The sequence below is a fragment of the Nothoprocta perdicaria genome, unplaced genomic scaffold, assembly GCF_003342845.1.
Source record: "Nothoprocta perdicaria isolate Ctin4 unplaced genomic scaffold, notPer1 scaffold_32, whole genome shotgun sequence".
NCBI lineage: Eukaryota > Metazoa > Chordata > Aves > Tinamiformes > Tinamidae > Nothoprocta > Nothoprocta perdicaria.
In genome coordinates, this window is record NW_020455555.1 from 4,077,632 (window position 1) to 4,099,433 (window position 21,802).

Consider the following 21,802-nt stretch of genomic DNA (forward strand, 5'->3'; position numbering starts at 1 on the left):
TCTCCAGACAGATTGGGCCTGGATTGCAGTAGACCAAGGTTTCCCTGAATTACAGCAGACCAAGGTTTGCATGTTGTGGTCCTCAGGCTGGCAGGTGGCGTGTAGGGGCTGTGTCCCCCCTGGAAGCAGCCCGGGCTCTGGGCCGGCTCCTTCCTGCGGGAGCACCCGGGCGAGCTCTGCTGAGCAGCCCCTCTATTTTAAACCCTCTTCCTCTGTGTAACCTTATTGCTGGGGATTTCTATTTGCATGTTTACACATTACCTCATCCTTTGGCTGGACTGTGATCTGCAATTATCCTTTTATTTTCCAGCCTTCAAAAGACTTGCCTGAGTTTATCATCTTTTGATATAAGCTCTTTTTTTCTTTCGTTTTCCTCAAATTTCAAAGGGATTGTCCCACTTCAAAGATCTCCTTTGAACCTGCATACTTCTTACAGGTTATATTTATTGTTGTGGGGGGGCGGGGGGGAGGGCTTTTTTATTTTTTGATTATTCTCTCCCTGTAAGAGATTTCTGGGCCTCTCTGCTACYAGTGAAGCCCAGTGCTGTTCCCACTGCAGGAATTTGTATTTCTTTATAATGTAACTTTAGACTTAATATCTTATGAATGAAATGCACTTGTTTGAGGTTCAGACTTTCTTTCCTCAGGTTTCACAGTTTGGTGCCCTTGTTTTTCATAAATTGGTGCACTTATAGCTCTGTCGCCTGATATTCATATTGGATTCTAGGAGATACTAACAGAAGTTTAGAAGTCTCCTTAGGCCGGTGTGTGTGTACGCGCGCGCTTCTCTCATCTGAAGTTACCCAATTGCTAATTTACTTGGGCTTCCCTCCTAGTCGCCCTTCTGGCAGGTTTGTGCCACCATCATTGATGCACTTCTGTAGYTGTAGTGAGTTTTAATTTGTCTCTACAAACAGCTGATATCTTTGGCTTGCCAGATACATTTCTAAGGGAACTGCCTGACTGTGGTGTTTAGCCCTCTCTTCAGCATGTGTCTCTTCTCATTTCTTCTGCTACCTGAAAAACAATAGTACTAAAAAGTCACCAACAAAAAACCTGCAAGACATAATGTGATGGAATTGGGAGCAGGAGGCATATGCAATTTCTGTATTTCATAAAGATGATTGTGCAGTGATTTTTCAAATTCTTGGAAGTACCTTGAGCTTTTATTCTGGTGTTCTACACATTCATTTCTTAATGTTTGTTCTGTAGGTGCAAGTGCTGGCAGTCCCTACAGGCTTGGGGACACGGGACTGTGATGACTACATCCCATGTAATCAGTGCTGGCTACAGCAGAATATGTTGGTGTTCTTTCAAATCAGTGATACACTTAKGGATTCAGCTATAAGAGAGACTAAAATCTTGCCCCATGAGTTTAAATTTGGAGGAATACAATCAAAGTGAAATACAATAATGAAATGTTACTTAGTTTCATTACATTTGATTTCAAACTAATGATTTGCACAACCATTGCTTGATAGCGTTGTGTTGTATTGCTCACATCTGGGAGTTGCTCTGACCTGGTATCTGTTAGTCACCCGGGAATTCCAAATGGCTTTAGCCTGTCCTTTATAACCACAACTATCTTTGACTCRGTTTACTCTTTTCACCTTTTCCTCAAGCCTACACACTGTACTGCTACACCGTAAAAAGTGCAAAAACTTACATGACAGAGTGGTAAGTGCATCTTTTCTTCTAAAACATGCTGTGCTGCAGCACAACTACCTTGTAATGTAGGAATTGCCATAGTAACTACTCATTTTTTATTGATTAGATGGATGAAAATTCTTACAATGTACAAGCAGAGTGACTTGCTGGCATATGGCTGCAGGCTRCCCCCATGGCAACTCTTACTTAGGCACTCTCTCCTTCTTCTCTGTGTAAGAGATTTTAATGAATTAGTATTCTTTGGGTTACACTACAAAATAGGCTTTTCTTTTCTGCCACAATACGGCTTAAATCTTAAGTTTAAAATTGATATGCAGCTCACAAAGCAGAAGATTGGTTTGTTATTGGATCGGGACACCTAGATTTCACCTCAACATGAAATCTGAGAGGAGAAAAGAAGGAAGAAACAWTGTCTTTCTGCGCTTACCCTAAATTAAGTGGCAAGGTTTACCACTCTGCAGAGGGGGCCTCAGATAAGTAAAAGAGAATATTCTAGTTTGGCACTTGTGTACATCTCTGTAGAAGATGCTTCTTGCCTCAGATTGACTTGCATGAGAATATCAGTACAGGTTTTATRTTCCCCTAGTAATTTTATGGACATAGTGATGATTTTCAGCAGCGGCATGACGAATGCTCGTTGAAGGCAGGATTAGGCCCACAGTGAGTTATAGTTAACTGGCAGCTGCCTTGGTGCATGTGCTGCTGAACCTACTGTTGTCCCTTACAAGTCTTAGAGATGCAGCAACAACCTTCTTCCAAGCTCAGTTTGGAAGACAAGCTTTCTGTGATGTCAGTCAGGGGACTGAATTGTGAAGCACTTTGGCAGAATGCCAGGTAAGATTAAGTGCAATACGTTCTTCAAATGTGAAACAMTGGTTTATTCAGAGTAGAGTATAATAAGACAACAGCAATGCTCAACCAGTTTTCTATACTGCAAAGTCTAATTTAAAGCTATTCTAGAGCCTTCTGTGAGKTCTAGGTAATAACAGGGTTGTATCCACCCTGTACGATTCTTCCAGGTTGCTACTTTTAAAGTATATAAGAGACTGAAGTGGAGGTTATTTGGTGTTTCTCGTTGTTTTTTAGAGCAATTTTCAGTTCTGGTCTTCCAAGCTGTTGTTGTATTATCCATGCATGTACATCTTCTTGACTTGGAACCCTTTCCTGCCTCGTAGAGTTAGGAATGCTGCTTTTTGACATCTCTTTGATATTGTACTTTTGCATTGTTACTTTTATCTACAATCTGACAGCCTCATCTCAGACACTTGTTTAACCTGAAGACATTTTTGGAGGAGACACTAATCCATAGTGCTGTAGGAAACAACACCGGCATTTCAATCAGCTAGTCCTTCAGAGGAGGACTATACAGGAAAATATTCTTCTCTTTGTAGTAGGCTACGGACAAATGGAAGAAGCCTTTTGGCAGCCGCAGATATCCTCAGTCTTTAACAAGAGGAAATAGGCTTGGCTCATCGTAATCTAAGCTTGGCCTGAGTTCTTGTGTGCTTTCGCAGAGGCTTCCCCAGGCAGCTGGGGAGAGGTCAGTGCTTGCTGCCTTTTGTCTTTGTACTGAGATCTGGCAGATAGGCACAAAGAGCAGACTGGTGCTTAGATATTAAGAGAACAGCAGGATGGAGTGGATGAGGTAAAAGTTRAAGTTCTTCTTTGCTTCTTACTGTCCCATTCCCACCTTAACCCAATCCACAGAAGGGAAAAGGGCCTCAGGGAGCCCCAGACAGGCAAAGGCTCATGCAGCTTCTTAGTTTCCACTTGTTATGCAGACCAAGCACTGTTGGAGTTCCTGTATTAACAGCTCACGGGCCTTATACATGTCTCTTATATGTATGTTCCCATCARTGTTTTTAAATGAGTCAGAAATAAGCATTATTGTTTCCTGTACTTTCCACTAAAAGCTGATTTAAAAACATGGAGCAGAATATTATAAAGTAGCCCTTWAAGATTGGTCATGCAGTATTATCAGGCACAGGTGCTTTTATGCAAGATCCTCTCAGAAAAGAGAGAAAAGAGACTGATCATACTTTATTTCTAAGACAGGTAATTTCCAAAGCATTAACTTTCCTGGAAGCTCATTATTCCACTGCAGCTGCCCATTCCTTGTGGATGATGTAAGGAGCCGTTCACACACGTATAAATTTATAAATGTAAACACTATCAATGAAGAGTCTAAACTATGCTATTCCTGGACATGCAGTTTTGTAACAATAACCAAGTGAAACCTGAACTTTCTCCCCGAGTTTGACTTCTGTCTAGAGTTTCTGTTGCAGGACTGCTTGGAGCAGAAGGCATTAGGGCTTGAACCCCCTCCACCCCCTGACCATCACTTCCACTCTGCCTGTGCAGCAGYGGAGTTTAAGGTGCTGTCCATTAAGCTGTACAGCTGTGAGACTGAACTAGGAAAATTCACCCCACTTGCTTGGGAGAGACTAAAGCTGCTTGGTAGATAGGCGAGCTGCCCACAGCCAAAATACTTAATCTTCAGATATTTGTTTTACGAGATACAGCTTTCCCTTTTATATCTCCCTTCCTAAATGGGCAAAGTCATCCTGTAACTCTTGGCTTTCCTGTTACAAGCAATGTTTGTTTTACAATCTGCCTTAATCTTGATTAGGGAAGAGAACTCTTGAATGCTCCTTCTTTACTGTTCTTGCTCTCTTTACTGCRTTTGTTTCTGTGTTGACTTGAGGGCTTCTCCCAATTTATGCTTTGAAATGTCTCCAGTTTTGTTGTTCATCATGTGTTTGAGGATTGCAAATGGTCAGTCAAAAATCAAACCTGGCATTCTGGTCAGATCAAGGGAAGAAGGGGGAACTTCCTGTACAGTGTTTTTAAATGACACTATATAAATTACAGGAAAAAAACATACTAATGACAGAATACCGCTCTGTGCGTAGCCAAGCAGCTACACTGATCTTAATAATCTCCTCCAAAGGGTAGTGGTAGCTTTCATTAAACTGAGGGAATCTATGTGGCAATAATATTGCTGAGAATTTACCAAAAAAAAAAAATTAATTGGTGCGTTGTTCAGATAGTACCATGTGCTTAGTATTTAAAGGTTAACCTTTAACCTTTTTTTAGCTTAAGGTTAAAATAATTTTAATGTTCTAGGCACTTCTGTAAGTGTGTGTTAGACATCTGCAGGGTGTTTGTATTACCAATCTCACACACCATAATAAAACCAGAAGCTGCATGTGTTAGGTGTTGCCAGGCGTGTATGGGTGTCTAGCTGGTCACGTGATACACAGTTGTGTGCATGTGTAAAATGCATCCTGAATGTAGATAATAATAATAATAAAAAAAAGGTCCTTCTCTGGGGCTGCTCTGACTTGTGTGCTTGGAGACAAAGTTTCTGCAGAGAGAAGAAACTTTTGAGAGTAGGAATGGCAGCGGGGCAGTCCAGGTCTGGTCCAAGCAATTAACTTGCAAAAGAGGGGAAGGAAAAGCAGCATGTGGCGGGCGCAATTAATAGGAACATAAACCAGTCAGTTCGCACATAGTAAGTTGGCAGCTCTGCCTGAGGTAACTGCCTTTGTTCGCACAGTACAGTTGGAAGTTTTTTAAAAGTAATTGCACACTTTCTTCATTTCCACGTGGTCCCAGAGAATATAGTACAGTAGAAATACCAACAAACACAATAAAATCATAGCTGCTACCTCCCCTCTCCCTCCCCGCTCCCGGCTTAGGGCAGTGATCTTACTTGAGCCATTGTCCAGAGGAAAGGAGGAATATACTTTAGCTCAGGGAGAGACAAGTAATAAAGTATTGTWGTGAAGTTTTAAGATGGAATAACCTAAAAGGACAGCACAGGAACAGCTAGAATAAATAATAGTAAATGGTTAGATATCAATTTGCAGAAGAGATTTACTAATGTAATTCTCCTAGACGGGTGAATAATGACTAAATAATGTTCTGCAGTCATTCCRTTTTGAGGGCTTGAATTTCCCCACAGCTCAGAGGTTATTGCAGCTTTTCCTGAGTAGCAAATGTGCCAGCGGGGGTTCCTCATCCTCAGGCACGTGCAGTCCCGGGCCCATCTTCGGGAAGGCCCGTTCGGGTGCTTGGCGCTGCCGTGCCCGGGAGGGCTGCGCGGTGGCACCACGTTCCCTGCGCCTGGCCGACAGGCGACGTGCACAGCACCACCCTTGCCCCCTGCTTTTAAGCAGGCTGGCTCTGTCTTTGGGACCTAGCAGCAGCCTGAGTTCTCCCAGTAATGCAGACAGAAACTTCCCTGCTGCTGAAGCAGAGCAGCCCCAGAAGCAGAAGTGGAGTTATGGAAAATGCTCCTGCAAGAGCCCGTCTCTGTGCTGCTGGCTCCGGGGCATCTGGGGTTTGCTGCAGGCTGGCAGCCTTGGAGGCAGCCTGTTGCTGAGCTAAGCCTTTAAATAGTAAATTCAAAACAGTATGTCCTGCAGTTACTGTGCTCATGAATTTGGAGTGATGTTCTAGGAAGCTTGGCAYACTCCAAACTCATTAACAAAGATCCTTTTAATGGGATAATTAGAATATCAGCACCAGGGAAACTCAAAATGAATGTGAATGGTCCAGGCTCCCAGCAAAAAGGCGGAGAAGTGTTGCAGCCCCAGCAGCTGCTTCTACCTTCACCTCGGCGTGAGAGGCCTTAGAAAACACAGTTGGCTGGCAGCACCACTCTGGTGTTTGACCCCTGTGCTTGAATTAAACTCCCAAGTGAGGTTGTGTCCCTCTCAATGTGTCCACCTTGCTGCAGCATTGCAAATGATCAGCATTTTTCTTATTATTACTGGATAGTGGCCCAAAATGAKAAGAGCAGGAGCTTACTTGTTATTGCTAAAGGTAAATGGTGGCATGGACTAGGTGGGGAGTGAGGGTGTGGGGTWTTTTTAATTATTATTTTTTTTCTCCTATATGTCTGTACATACTCTGCTGTTACAATGGAAGAACTTGAACCTGTGCTCACAAATAAGAGCACAGGTTCACATATCTGTGGGTTGGAACTTTTAAATAGGTGCAGTTGTCTCCTCCCCAGTAAATATGTCATTACTTATCTGTCTGTTCATAAATGAGTGCAGGACTGCAGCAGAGGTAGGAGCACTCTTGTGTGTGCCCCAGAGCTGATTCTGTCTTCGGATAGTTAGGAGTTTAGTTCTTTTTATTAATATTGTTATTTTGGGAAACTTTAACAGAACTGTCTTAGGTCACTTTACATTTACTGTGAAGCTGGAGCAAAAGGTTTTCACACCTGCTTTCTGACCAGTAGAAATAGGAAGGCAAGTACCTCTAGAACCTGTTACACATGTGGCACATGCAGTTGTCTTCTAAAGCTCTTTGGGGCTGTCTTTGTTCCCCGCTGCYTCCACGGAAAGACTTAAATTATTCAGACCACCTGTGTCCTGAGAGAAGGTTTTGTGTGTGGTGTTACACAGTTCTTTAGCTGAATCCAGCCAAGGATGAGGTAACATTCAAAGAAACCCTTTGCACATTTCTTGAGTGAACAATGTTTAGGTGTCATAGTAACAGCAGAAATCTTCCGTCCACACTCGCTCACGCGTCTGCACTGCTGAGGTTGTTCCTGTGCCTGGAAAACATGCCATAAACTACCCTCTCGTTATATCACAGGATAGTCTTGTCCTTCTATATGAATACATGTGAATACATGTGTTAGCACTGTACCTCCAAAGATAATATCCAACTTCGTTACATGCAAAGTCTTTCTTGCTACTACAAACTATGACTACAAAATGTCTGTGATTAATATAAAAGAGATCTAGTCAAAACCCACCAAAATCCAATAGGACAAAAAATATCCCACTTCTATGGCTTTGCTTCAGGAATCCTCCCTATACTTTAGAAGAAATTATTGATCTTTTGCTGGAAGAGAGGAAAAAGATGCACAAGATCTATTTGATCTCAGAAATCCTTTTCAAAGCCATTTCAAAGGCAGCACAGGGGCATCRACCTCTTCTGAGTCGGTAGCTGTGCTCACTGATCTGATGGTGCTTCGGACTCCTCTTTTGCAGGAAAAGCAACACACTTCTTCATTTCGGTATCCTGGCTGGCAGTAGCCTGACTACAAGCTTCATAAGGCTCGCAGGGGCAGCAGTTGACTTCTTTCCTGCTCTTCTGCAGCAAGGTAGCCCGAAAGTCTAAGGTTATCACCGCTAAGCGATACAGCTGTAGGGTCACAACTAAGATATTCTTAGCTGTAAAAAACACCAGCATCTGATTGAATATCCTGAAGTGGCCCATCAGGATTGAGCGCACGATGAAGAAGGGCCCGTCCTGAATGAAGAGACTGACCCCGATGTTCCACAGTTCTGCGCTGTACCTGCACAGCAGCAGGCTGGGGATTCGCCTGGTCATCGTGGCTGGTTTGCAGCCAATGTGCTGTACTGGAGATAAAATATGCTTAGGTTAAAAAACTCCCTCCACTTTAGCCAGGATTGACCTTGGGGGCAGCTCGTGTGAACCCTGGATTATTATTGCATTCATCATTTGCTGCAGTGCGTCCTCAATACTGTTTTTTAAAAGGTTCACCTGCTTTTGCTTTTGCTGTGTTGCATTCTTCAAATCACGGATAAAGCTAGGGATGTTTGGCCAGGGGAATTTTGAGCATTGTGGTTAGGAGGAAAATGTGGTCCTTGCTTGCCATGTAAAATGGAGCTAYTGCTCTGCTGCTTCTGGGTATTAAGTTTATTGTGGCTATTGGAATTTGCATAGATACATCCCCCTTAACTATACCAGTGGTTAACATTATATATATATATGTATGTATATATACACACATACACACATATGTATATATAAAACAGAATCCTATTTGTAACATCATATCTAGAGATGGATCATTAAAGGCTTTAGGTTAAGTAAATATTGCAGCCTCTTATGGCAATGCATTCAGCAGCTCAACTAACTTGCCTCATGCAGCGTAAATTCCTTTATTTTATTTTTTTTAATGGTTACTATGATGCAGTACAACCACCAAATGTTTTAACTTTTACTTTCCCTCCACCCTACACCCCCTCCTCAAAAGAATGTTTAATTCAACATTAGGGAGAAGGAAAAGTAGAAAATGAATTCTAGAAAATGGAAAGCATTTTCTGTATTCATTAAGCAAAATTTGAACAGCAGATATTTTTAATACATTTTTATATCATTTAATTGTCCTAACTGCGTTATTGTAGTCCAATAATGAATCTGCTCAAACTCCCATTTTAAGCCATGCTTGATGAGCAAGCAAACATTCCAGTGCTTGAATAAAAAGCAATTTCTGTGTAGCTATATAGAATTACCTAAAATAAAATTGTATCATAATAAATTTTAAGGGTAAATGTGTGTTTTCAAGGAAGTAGGAAAGAAATAAGCAGAAAAAATGCCGTGCTTGTTTAATACCTTTTTTAAGTGCTGTACATCTTTAATGTATTTTGCTAGTGTCAGGAATTGTAGCTGTAATAATTCAATAAATTTGAAATGCTGCTGCATAATTTTTTTGAGGTGAACAGTTGAGAAAGTATTTTAGCATTTCAGTTCAACTTCAGTATTTAAAATAAAGCGTAATGTTCTCCGTGAGGAAAAGCTAATGAAAAATTCTTAAAATAATTTTTCATTATTACTATATTAATTTGTTATTTTAATGAATGTGCCAATCTAGTCATTAATTTCATAGAAGATGCTGGTGAGGGTAGCACTTTGTACTCATGTATTTGAGTTGCAACCTTGTAATGTTTGGAGGCTAAAATGTTTGGAACAGCTGAAAGTCTAGGAGGTTTCCGTTACTCTCCCTGGATCTAGAGAAGCCCCTTCTGTCTAGTAACAAATATCAGCCTAAATTGGCTGACGTTTAGGCTTTCTAGTTTGAGGTAAGAATCCACAGTCGTGGTATTATCTGGTTCTGTAGGATGCCTGTGAGAAATCTCTCTTCTGAGTCTATGGCGTCTTTGCCCTGTGCTGTTCCCTGTGGTTAAGGACAGGCTCTTACGGTGAGTCCAGGTGTCTGCCCAGATTGCAGCCGTGCTACCATCCAAACCACATCAACCTCAAGAGCTCAGAGAAGTTTAAGGCAGTAGCTTGCAACTGGAGCAGATGCTCCCGCACACTTGCTGCGATTTCAGTTTTTCCTGGATGCACGTGGAGTTTTGGTGTGGGGATCAGAGGTCTGCCAGTGAAACAAGTGTTTCCTCAAAGGAAACCACCTTGTGTTTTCTTCAGAAAACACCATTGTCTTTCATATGAGTTGCTTTCTATCAGAAGTCTTTGATCGCAGCCTGCGGTGTGTGCACAGAGCGCTTGGTGTGCAGGGCCCCAAAACATGCCAGCAAGAGCTCTAAAGAAGAGCACTCGTTTTTTTCTTTTGGTGTCTATTTGCAAATACTAACCTGCAAGATCAAGTGGAAACTGTAACATACTCCAGGTCCATACAGCAAGAATGGCATTTATGAGAGCATAATTCTTCCTATGGGAGGGAAACGAAGGGATAACAGTGAAGATGCAGTTTCCCTAGGTGACAACAGAAAGGTTTCTTTTGGCATTTAAACTGTCACTTAAAGGGAGGTTCAGCCCAACAGCGATTAATGCATCTTTTGAGGACATACTAGTAGGTCTAAGGAAAACCAGGCACCTTATGGTATGGAATTTCTGCTGTTGAGGGCATGTGTGAATAGAGTAAGCATCTGATGCTAACACTACAGTACTAAGCGTATAGAAATAGATTTTGTGGCTTGAAGAGTAGATATCTTTATGCTCACAGTGATTTTTGCATTGCTTGCAAACCTGAAACTTCTGTCATGAGGGCAGAACCACTTTTCCTGCCATAGAACTTCTGTATTATAGAAGAAATGATTGAATGTGTCTGTAAAAGAGGATGAACCTTTTCTGTGATTCTTTTTCTATGATAGATGTTCACAATTCAGCTCTGCTGCAAGAGGGTGATGGGACTTACATCCTCTGGGGAAGATCACAGTGCTGAAAATTCAAATCTTAAAACAAATCTCTTTGAACATAACCTTGTACAATGCAAATGTTTTATGCCAGCAAATACTTCTTACCGTACGTCTTCGATGTCCAAGGTTTCACTAGCAAATTCAAGTATATCTGCTGCCGTTCCCACAAACATGAGAAGTAGCTGAGACAGTTGATCCCGAGTGATCTCCATCCCAATAGGGAGAAGCCATCTCCCAATTACTAATAGCAGTAGGAAGGTCTGGTGGAGGGCTAGTGTCCACACAGTCTCACAGATTGTGGAGAGCTGATTGACAAAGACTTTAGCCTGATTAAAAGATCAAAACAAAAAACACAATAACATACTCTAACATCAGGAGATTGATATAAAAGGTACCTTCCACGCTGGTGTTCACCCTTAAGCTTGATTTTTTCTCCTGCACACCGCATTAAAGGAAATGATCTCTGTGTTGCAGGTATGACTTGAAAAAGGCATGTTAATAGAAATTTCTTAGTAATGATTAGTGACGCTCTTTCCTTATGCTTTTGCTCTTCTCTTATTTTCAGCTGAGCATTATCTTTTGCAGAACCTCCCCCCAGACACTTGTGAAATTCAGTTACTCAAATTTGGAGGACAGAAGTGGGATATAGTCCTCTTCTTCACACCTTTCCTACTGCTAACAGTTAGTGCACGACCTGTAGACCAATTTTCACAATATTGTTTTGACACTTTTTTTTGTGCTCACAGTGTAAGAGAGAGAGAGAGAGAGAGATTGCTTAAACAGACCCAACAACCCTTTCTAGCTGTTCTTTACCTGAAAATTGTTAAGATCCCTTTAGGAACAGCAAGAGAAGTCCTACCGTCTGAATGATGTGGTGGTCTGTTCCTTYACTTCTGTGACTGCTGTCTCTAGTTTGATTGAAGTCTTGGTTGCTGACGTTCACCTGAACTGCTCCAGGCTCGTTGCTGCAGTACTGTTGTGGCACAAACATCACGCGCGTGTGAGTGCCCTGCTGCCCTCAGGGTGCGCTCTGGCCCATTGGCTACGCTCTGAGTGCTAGCGCTCCAGGAAAGGTAACGTTGGCTAAAACATAATGGTGCTTGAGCAGCAGTAAATCAGTGGTGGGACTGTGTGACCAAGAGTTTTGAGGTATGCAACACAGCGTCGCCACTCTGCCTTCCCCCTAACACTGGCCCTGCAGCAGCTGGAATAACATTTCCAAACATCTCATTCCATTGCAATCCAATAAAAAAGGGGTAATTAAAAAAAATCAAACCATGCTGTTATTAAAGACTTTTATCCTGTCCTATTTGTGCTGTAGATCAGCAAATGACCTTGCATTTGCCCTCCTCCCCCCCGCCCCCCATTTTTATTGTACAAGGAGCAATTGTTGTGAGAACTGGAACGTGTTCCTGTGCGTGCCGTGTCCAGCATAGCGCCTGCCAACATCAAGGCAACATTTTCCAGCAAACATCACATTCTAGCAAACCTCAGATTCTACTCTTCTCCTTTTGATACTTTGCTTTGTCTCTGATAGCATTGCGCAGTGTCTGGACAAATGCTGCCTCTTGTCTGCTCTTGTAGATAAATAGAGCAACTTCCTGTGGTTTGAAAAAATCAGGGAAAAAGTCAGGACTTGTTGCTTTTATAGTGGGTGATAAAGGCTCTTCAAGTGAATGCCTGGCTTGTTTGGACAGTGGGTGTGATGGCATTGAAAGATTGACACAGATACAGGGAATATGCTCCTATTGGGGGAGGGAAGTCTGGGCATGGAAACGGTGAGACAGTGGCTAGTGTTCAGGCCAGCGAYGGCCTTGCAGGGCTGATCTCGCTGGCATAGCCCTGCGGTCGGAGGGGTGTGTAAGAGACGTGGAGGGCTTGTTCTGGGGRCGTTCAAGCAGAAAAACTTAACCGTGGTCTGGACAAGCCTTTTATTCAGTTGTCTGTAGAAGACTCTTACAGTCTATGGAGACGAGCTTCCCTGGCCAAAGTCTGGGCACACGTTAAGTTTGAGCAGCCCTTAAAGGCAGCAGGAAATGGACAGCAGAGGCGACCTTGACTTAAAGCCACTTCATAACTGAAGCACAGGGATTTAGGGAAATACCTTYGCAGAGACCCTAAGAGCTCCCAGGAGTGAATGAGAGGGCTGAAGGGCGGTAGTGAAGCGGGACCTGGAGGGGTGCAGCATGTCAGCGTAAGCGAGCAGCAGGCTGCCGGTAGCGCTGCTGTGGTGCTGCCACCGCGGGCAGGGCCACCTGGCCCCGCGCGGCGCGAGCTGCTTGCGGAGCCGAGGGGCCGGCAGGGCAGCCACAGGGAGGCAGCTCTGCCCCGCTCCCCAGGGGAGGGCCATGGGGGCATCTCTTCCTCAGCAGCATGAAGGTGCAGAGATTGTTTCTCTAAGAAAAACCTTGTGCTTTATCAGCATCTCCCATAGATTCCTTCTATGCAATTTTCAAGGCTAGTCCTGGCTTACTTGGGGCTTCTTTTTCAGTGCTAGGCTCTGTTTATTCCGAGTGGACTCCTTGGGGCCTCAACCATATCTCTGCCTGACTATGTGTAGTCAGGAAATGGAAAACAGGCGCTAATTAGACTCTTAATTTTAAGCATGTTCTTATCTTGTTTTGATTTGCTTCTCTCTGAATATTTATTAAAAGTGGTGTTTGCTTGCCTGAAAGGCTGGAGAAGAGCCTTATTTTGTATCGTGTGTATGCGTGTGAATGGGAGCACTGACGCCGAGCGTGTTTGTGTACACAGCGATGTAAGATCGCTCTTAGGGGAAGAATGCCCTCAAGTTGTTTCTGGTAAGGGAATGTCACTTCAGAATGAGCCTGAGGGATGTGGTTACTGTATTTGATCACGCCTTAAAATGCTCAAATGAGAGTACTTAAGAATAGTTATAGGGTTTACCAAGAATGTGTCTCTTGGCTGAATGAGGAGCTTACATTGAGTCCTGTGCTAAGGGTGGCTATTTATTGCTATGTGYACTAGTGCAGCAGGCACTTGAGAAGATAGGTGGTATTTGTTCATCTAGATTTTTATGCCTTATGAAGGAAGAATGGATTTTTGTTTTTAAGTGGATTAAGTGATTTTAACTTTCTTTCCACTCTGTTTTGCTGACAGCAATTTCTTTCACTCAGTACAATTCAATTTACTTCATAGAACTTCTCTCAAAAGCATCCCTGAATAGTTTACTGCAAAGCAGTACTTTCTATGCAGTGACTATTTCACTGCTGATGTATGAGTGATATTACTTATGTCCAGTTCCATGGTGCTCGGGGAGGCGAAATTGCCTTGGCCTTCTGGAGGAGAGGCTGCCTGGTAGAACATGCCTTAAATAATAAGAGCCCTGGCGCGGGCAGCTGATGCTGCTTCAACAGGAGATCACAGTTCTACTGTCTTAAAGATCACATGCTATTTTCAAGACATATATATTAAAGTCTGAGTCTAGCAGCTGTGTGATTACCCATTCTGTTAGCGTTTTAATAAGGGAAAGGCCAGAGATGAGTTAATGTAAAGGAAAGTACTTGTGTGGGTGCTGTGTGTGGGGTGGGTCATTGGGAGGCTGCTCCCCTCCCACGGGAATTGCCTTTGACTCTATTAGATGGGGCTTTTCCAGAACTCTGTCCTATCTCTGCAGGTATAAACCAAGCTGTTAAGTTGATATACTCCCTCTTCAATTCACAGTAGCAGTATATCAATAAGAACAAAGTATGCCATGTTCTAACATCATTTTGGGAAATAAACTGCTGCTTTTGACTACAGAATTAGCCTGTTTCTTGGACCAGATTTAACTATGACAAATGTTCTCAATATCCACATTACCTGTCTGTGACTGTTTAAGGAGATTTGGCAAAATGAGAGGACAATAAATTCCTGCTGCTGTATCTAGAAAAAGCCTTAGGCATTTTCAGTGTAAACACAATTTTGAATATTTGATTATGTTCCTGTGGGCTGTAACAATGTTTCAAGTCAGAAAATGAGGCACTACGTCTCCTTAGCTTAATTTATGTTTTTTTCTCTCATTTATTTATTTTATTTGCTTGCCATCAGGGTCCTCTTCTGCCACAATTGTAAGGTACCATGTATGTGCAAAAGGGGGTTGAATGGCTAAAGGACCCCTCTTCTCCTCACTGGAGGTGCTGTGGGGAACAGGAAGCAGCCAGAGCGATGACTTGCTTGGCTTGGGGTGTCAGCTAAAGGGCTCTTTAAAGGACCAAAAAAAAAAAAAAAAAGAAAAAAAAAAAAAGGACACTTTATTTTACAAAGGCATCTAATGCTATGAAATTCTTTGAACCCTGCCCAGGATGGTGAAAATGATAATCTGTGGTTGAAAGATGGTATTTCATTAACCTCAAAACTTCTAGGTCTCAGTTTCCCAAYTGAATATAAGAAAAATTGTCTCATTGGGATAGGAAGGAGGCCCGTTATTTGACATGGAGGAAATGTGTGGTAATGTGTGGAGAGTGCTGGTAGCTCTATAGGACTCCCATAGCAGTGGGGGATCCACCAGGAATGATTGGAAAATGGGAGCAAGAGTGGATGGACTTTTGTATGGACTTCTGTATGCTCCCATCCCATCAATCAAATAACGTGCCCCTTCCACCAGCCCATCTTGTCTCATGATAAATACCTGAGTCCCATGATGAATTTCTAGCAGCCATAATGATGGTACTGTGCAAATCAGATATAAAAATATTGCTGGGGAAAACCTGCAAAGGAAAAGAGACCTTTGATGTTAAATCACATCATAAATACCGTGTATCCTACTGTTCTCTGTGGTGGACCTTGGTAATGCTGCTGAAGATACAGTTCACTTTGAAAAGCATCTAGTGCCATCTCTTATATGGGCAGTTGCTGCAAATCAGAATTATCATTGTTGCTGAGTTCCTGTTGCTGCTTGTGAATTATAGGTTTATTGGCAAATTCATCCAGGTTCAGGTATGGATGTTTATTTCAATCAGTTCTTGAAAAGTTACTTTAAAGTTTTTCTCAGTTTTTGCTACAGCATTCTCTGCATGGCAGGGAGGCTGTAGCAAGCATGCCCTTCCTGAGCTCACAGAGGGCTAGTTGTTAAACTGAGACATTTCTGATTGCTGCTGGTACAGAGGCTGTTTGTCAAACTTCTGTGCACTGATGAGAGGAAAAAAAAAAAAAGATGGAAATAGCATCAGTTTACCTAAAATAAACTTATTTTTTCTTTCATCAGTTTGCACTGGCAATTGTATTGCCAAGGTGTTTTTAGGATTTTTGTTTCTAGCTGACTGTCGCTGCCACCTTTCTGTATAGCCTATCATTAATGTTAGCAAGGATGCTCACATCTCCACCTGCTTGAGCTGGGCTTCTTCAGGAGTTCCCGAGTGGCTTCCTCACTCCTTCTGTAAGCTCCAGTTCCTGCGATGATTGCCAAGGTTTCTGATCACATGTGCACTGAAATGTGTTGCTGTTCCTATCCTCTTGGAGCAGGGATGATGTCGATCTGCCTCTGCCATGGCAGGAAGCAAGCAGCGCAGCAGTGCCCTGGCCATGCCCCTCAGCCTGGGCATAGCTGTAGGACTGAGCAGTGGCATCAGCCTGAGCGTACTCACTTGGGTCCCTCTCTCCCACCACTGGCACCGTCTGCAGTGAGGTTAGTGACAACTATGACTGCAGCAACGTTTCTGTCAAAAGCTGCTGTGTTTATTGCCCTGAATATAGTGGGTTTGTTTGTAATCATGACTTTTTTCTGCTAGCGAGTAAGCTTTGAGGAAGAAAAGAAACTGCTTCTCAGGAAGATGACTGGGTTGCTGAGTTGCTATGAAATGCTTCGATCAACTCCTTCAAGATAAGATAGATCTATTTTTAACAAAACTAGCTGTTCCTGGTTCTGTGGGGTTTTAGCCTGGTGGTTTGGGAAGAGAACACATACCTCGTTTGAATTGGAGCACTACCACGTTTTACAGCATTTTCTGTAGGACTGTAGCTCAAGGCAAAACGCGTCCAGCTGGCAGGTTAGTATTGCTGAGCTAATGACACCAGATCAGGCCAGGAGAGCGCAGGAGCTTTAACCCTGCCTTTCTTTCAGGAGGAGCAATCTGGAGGGAATATTACTTGGCCGGGGCCACAGTATTACTTTTTCTCCGCATATGCTGTTTAATTACTGTTGTTGGTGTAATAGCAACAACTCTTTTACACTAGCGAATGGCCAGCTTGGAGGGTCTCTGGCATGTTCTCTGCAGGGATCAGTGGACACCCACAGTGGCCTTTCTGTGGATGTGGATGGTTCTGTGTTGAGTGCTAGCCTCTCCTAAGAGGAAAGTTATGCAGATGCAGTTGGATGGCAGCCAGTTGTCTACAGGTCTTTCTTACCTGTAATGTGCTTCATTATGCTCTCTAGAGTGCAGCATCAMATCCATTTTAAAGATTTGCTTCTAGCTAAACGTGCCCCCTTCTTCCAGCACCTATTCACCTAAACTGAATCTGCTTTCTGTAGCTGTTTGGCTTTTCCAAAAGCTGGCATGGCAGCTGTTCCTTGGTGAAGCCCCTGCGGCCACCTCCTCCCCACAGTGAACGGGCTGCGCTCGCTCTGCCTCCCTTCAGCAAGCGGCTGCTTTGGAGCTCTGCTGCCTTTCGGCATTCCTGGGCAATTAGGGAGCCCGGCTGGGGCTCCGCTGAGCGCTGGCGCGGTGCAGCTGTGCGAGCTGTCGCACAGCGCTGCTTTTGCCAGGGCTACCCTTGCAGGTCGCAATACATGCGAATGTACAGTCACTGAAATGCAGAGCTCTGTGTGGCCCAGGGCCCACAGTCTGAGGCGTTTAAAATCGAGAGACCCTGATGAAATGTGGGTGGTTGGCTGGACGAGCCCTTCCTTTGTCCGGAGTGTTGCGTGCGGATGAGCAGTGCGTGGTTGTGGCCATCTCATGGGAACAGGCATTCCCCAGATGCATGTGAAAACCCATGTGCTCAGTCTGTAACTTTTGTTTGTATTTCTGTTTTCGTGGGCAGCCTTTCCAGCTGGAAGGCTCCTCTCTAGCCCAGCCTCTCCAGCTCAAATCYGAATGTTTAACCCATCGGGAGGATGGGTTGCTGCTCATCTTCATTTGTCACTCATCTTGMGTTTGTTCTGGCCCTGGCATTAGCCTGGCTTAGCGCTGGGCTGGCAGCGGGATGGCAGGCCCTGCGGGGCTCTCGCCACAGCCTGCTGGGCCCGGTGCCCCTCACAGGGCCTGAGCAGCTGCCCCAGAGAAGGTGCCCGGCCCCTCGGTGCGAGGCGGTGCAGGAGCTCACACACATGTTCACACATACCCACCCATTCCCTCTCTCTCTCTCTCTCWCACRCACACACAAACACACGTGTGCGCACACACACACACAGTCACTCATGCAGAGCAGCTCCCGGGCAGTGCAGCACAAGGCAGCCTCTCCTGCACACCCTGGAGTTGGCAGTGTCCAAACCAGCACATCCCCAGCTCCCTGATCCCCAGACAAAATGTGACCTCTGCAAGCGGGGCAGAAACAAAAGCGGGGCAGCAGCGGCAGCGGGGAACAAAGCACATGCAGGGAAGCAAGAGGGGCTCTGCAGAGCCCGCGGGTATGCTCACCATTTGTAGCCTCTGCCTTGTTTAAATTTGAGGGTAAGCCCTGTCTCCAGACACAGGAGCAGATTGAGCAGTGCCAGCAGCCAGTACTTGGGCTCTTTCTTCACTTCGGTCACCCTCCAGACGCCGATGAGCGAGTGCAGAACGAAGAGCAGGCGCGTCACGAGCGCGTTGCACAGGACCAGCAGCTCCATGCCGGGGCAGGCCCCCCTGCCCTGGCCGCCCGCGCCGCTGCCAGCCCTCCCCGGCGCGCGCCCTGCGCCGCGCGCACCCAGACCTCCTCTCCTCTCCCATCCCCACAAAGGGGCCCATTATAACAAAAAAGAAGCAGCGTTGCCCCTCCCCCAGACTTCCTGAAAACTTTTTAAAGGGAGGATGGAAAAAAAAAAAGGGCTCGGGCTCCCAAGCTGTCTGGTGTGCAGGGCTGGCATGGCGYGCCGAGGCACGGGCAGACGGGGCTGCTCGGGCGGCCTCCCAGGCGCTGGAGGGCAGGAGGTCTCTGCCTCCTAGAGCACCCATCTCTGTGGGCTCGGGTGCTCACTGCTCCCTCTTCACAGCTCACATTCTCCTTGCTAAAACTTGCCTGCTTTAGTGTGACTGAAAACTCTTTCCCGCCCTCCTAAAGACAGAATCTGTATTTGGCGGCTTTTAGAATTGTTCATTTGCATTACAATAAGCAAAGCAGAAGCCCTGTGCTGAGTTCAGGCCTGGAAGCCCTCCCTGAGTGCAAATGCTTCTGAGTGGTGGTTGCTGTTGAATCGATTGTTCAAGTTTCATTGATGGTTAGCTTTTCTTTATTAGTTTTCATCTAAATACTGTATTGAATTATCTCCAGCCTGCTTCAGACTTAAGAAGCAGCCACAGTGAGGAAATACAGAAAGCAGCTTGAAATCTCAGCTAGCACTCTAACTTTACCTGGCAGGCTCTTGGGAAGGACACAGAAAATAGTCAAAGTTTGTCTGATAGGCCAGTTATCTCTGCATCGAGCTGTAGTGTCTTCTGTGGGAACAGTTTCTAAAGTACAGCATATATTAAAAGCTGCTTTGGAATTTCTTATGGTGATTATAAATACTGTTTGAGTTTACACTTCTGTAACCAGAGAAACAATTTTCTTGATTGAAATTTGCCACTGTGTTACTCCAGTTTTGTGTTCACTTAGCTACAAATCACTTTGGAGACACATCAGTATGAAAAAGAAACGGTCACTGTGAAAAAAGTCACAAAACATGGGACTTCTTATGGCCATCTGGAGGTCTAAGTTCTGAACTAGTTTAGCTTGCATACCCAGTTCTACGTTAAACATAAGGAGATGCTCTTCTAAGAGCTGTTGCCCATGCAAGAAAGTATTTTCCTTGGCTATTAAACTCAGTGAAAGCTTAGACCCAAGTGTTCCTCATTGCAAAATAAAGATTATTTCTCTGAGTCACTGAAGTGAGTGCTGGCCAACTGATATCCTGATATAAGAGAAGACTGCTTAAACCTTCCCATAAATAATTAAATAAAATTAAAGGCTCTCCCACAGCATAAGTCACCCACTCAGGAAATGCCTGAGTAAAATGGGTGGACAGGCTAAATGCAGAGATACATTGTGGCTTTGGAAAGGTTGTAGTCAATGGGGCAGCCCATTCCTGTGATGGCATGATTTGGGGAAGATGTTTTGCTTGGTAGTTCTGCAGTTAAAAACAGTTTGCTGTTGCACTGTTTAACAAACAAGCTGTTTAAGAAAGTGTTTAAGCTGTTAAGTGTTAACAAGCTGTTTAAGAAATACCCAAAGGATATAGCTTTGACTCCGTGTTGCTGGCCAGGGGAGCAGAGCGGCAGTGCAGCAGGCTGAGTGGATGTGTGTCACCCGTATGCAGGACTTCTGCTCTGCCCTGGTAAGCAAGGTGTTATATCCACACTCGACAGACTACACTTTAAATGAGTCTATAGGTGTCTTTTGGAGTGGCTTGGGACCCTGGGTGGACTAACCCTTGACTTATACTTCCTAAGACATTGAAGATTCATTTAGGGCGTAATAGCTGAGGAGTGTCCTCCCTGGAACAGGGGTCCTACGTGCTTGCTAGATTCAGCACCCCATTCAGCACCCCTTTCAGCAAGAAATGATGGTAGACTCTGGCAAGTTCCCATACTGGGATTTAATGTGGTAGCATGAGGCAGCACTCAACCCTGTATAAAAGCCTGCAAAAGTAGTGTTTTCTCTTTCTCACTATGTCATATTTACCAGTGTTTTCACTATTTCTGTTCTTTTTTTATATGTTCTGCTAATTTCCTCCTTACAGCTGTCACATCAGCTAGCACAGAATAGGGACTCCTTGAGGAGAAACGCTGTGTATTTATCCCAYTTTTGTACTTACATGGACTTACAAATGCTGTTGGAGGCAGATGGAGGGATGGATGGATCTTTAATCTGAGATGGCTGCCTTACTTTCCAGTTTCTAAGGAAATTGGGTCTGAAGTGAGAGGAAAACAGTTCATGGATATGGTAACCTGGCAATGTGAGTTGGATCTGAACTCAAAGCAAGACTGGTCTCTAAGGAAAGCTCTGTTAATAACTTTCCTTCTTCTCCTCCATCTCTTCTCTGTCTGGATTTTTTTTCCATGGGAAAGCTGAGAATTGCCTTTCTCTGGGAGCCGTTGTGAATTAGATGCCTCTGGATGAGCTCCTGTACTTCTGCAAATTCTGGATGTGCTGGCATGAGCCTGCAGTAGTGGTGCTGGGTGAGGTACCGTGGCACTCCATGTCTGCAGTCATTGTAGTCAACWGCAGCAAGTCACGTGCGCTCAGAACCATGAAGTGCTACCGTGCCCTTCCCTGCACCTCGTCACCCTCTGCAGGAATGGTAAATCTGGCATTTGCAAAACCTCTGCCACAGAATCATCGCTTGTGTTTTGATCTAATAGATACTTCTAGGGTAAGTCCCTATCCTAATTTCATTAAACAGACTCGGGAACTGTCAGATACTTGGGAAGTGCCCCCCTTCCCAAGATGGGGACTGGATAGGAGGCGAATCACAAGCTGAACGCAAATCAGCAATACTGTGCTCTTGTGGATGGTCTCCTTACCAGGTGGAAGCAGAGCCAAAATCTGCCAAGGACCTGCTCCCCTCTGCTCGGGAAGGCCGTAGCTGAAGTGCTCTCCTGTTTTGGTATAACTCTTCCAAGAAACAATTTCAGTCAGTCCAGCAGAAGCCAATGGAGAAGARCAAGAGTGTTTATGGAGTGGGAAGTGAATACAATACATGGTTACTCAGAAAACGTACCGTTCGTTCTTTCAAAGTAAGGCACTGCTTTATGTTGAAGTATTTAAAGAGGTGACAGACCCCCATGCAAGTGCTCAAAGAGCCTAGTTTGGACAGRAATGCAGGAGCTGGGAATCCTGTGAGGAGGAATCTGGTACTGAAATAGTCTTGTGAAAATGTGCAGTATTGAAAAAGCTGTAACCCACTGAGAGCACACCTTGTATTGAACTTGAAACTCATCAAAGTAAATGGTCTCAGGATTTACTCATGTTACGTGTTCATAAACGAGAATGTTTTGTTTGTGACTTGGGCCTAGTGGCTATTAGGTATTTTCAGTTCAAGAGAGACTTGTAACTTAATTGGCAGTAATCATAGTCAAAGAAAT

The 21,802-nt window shown here is 44.3% G+C and overlaps 1 protein-coding gene across 1 annotated transcript; it reads right to left on the bottom strand.

Moving 5' to 3' along the window:
- Window positions 1–6,634: 6,634 nt before the first annotated feature.
- Window positions 6,635–18,370, bottom strand: TMEM26 (transmembrane protein 26). The gene is made up of 6 exons (XM_026043050.1): window positions 18,179–18,370; window positions 15,232–15,310; window positions 11,461–11,574; window positions 10,707–10,927; window positions 10,038–10,114; window positions 6,635–8,054 (listed from the first exon to the last, which is right to left on the bottom strand). Exons 1-6 carry the CDS (start codon window positions 18,367–18,369, stop codon window positions 7,645–7,647), a joined length of 1,092 nt encoding a protein of 363 aa, XP_025898835.1. The 5' UTR covers window position 18,370; the 3' UTR covers window positions 6,635–7,644.
- Window positions 18,371–21,802: the final 3,432 nt, after the last annotated feature.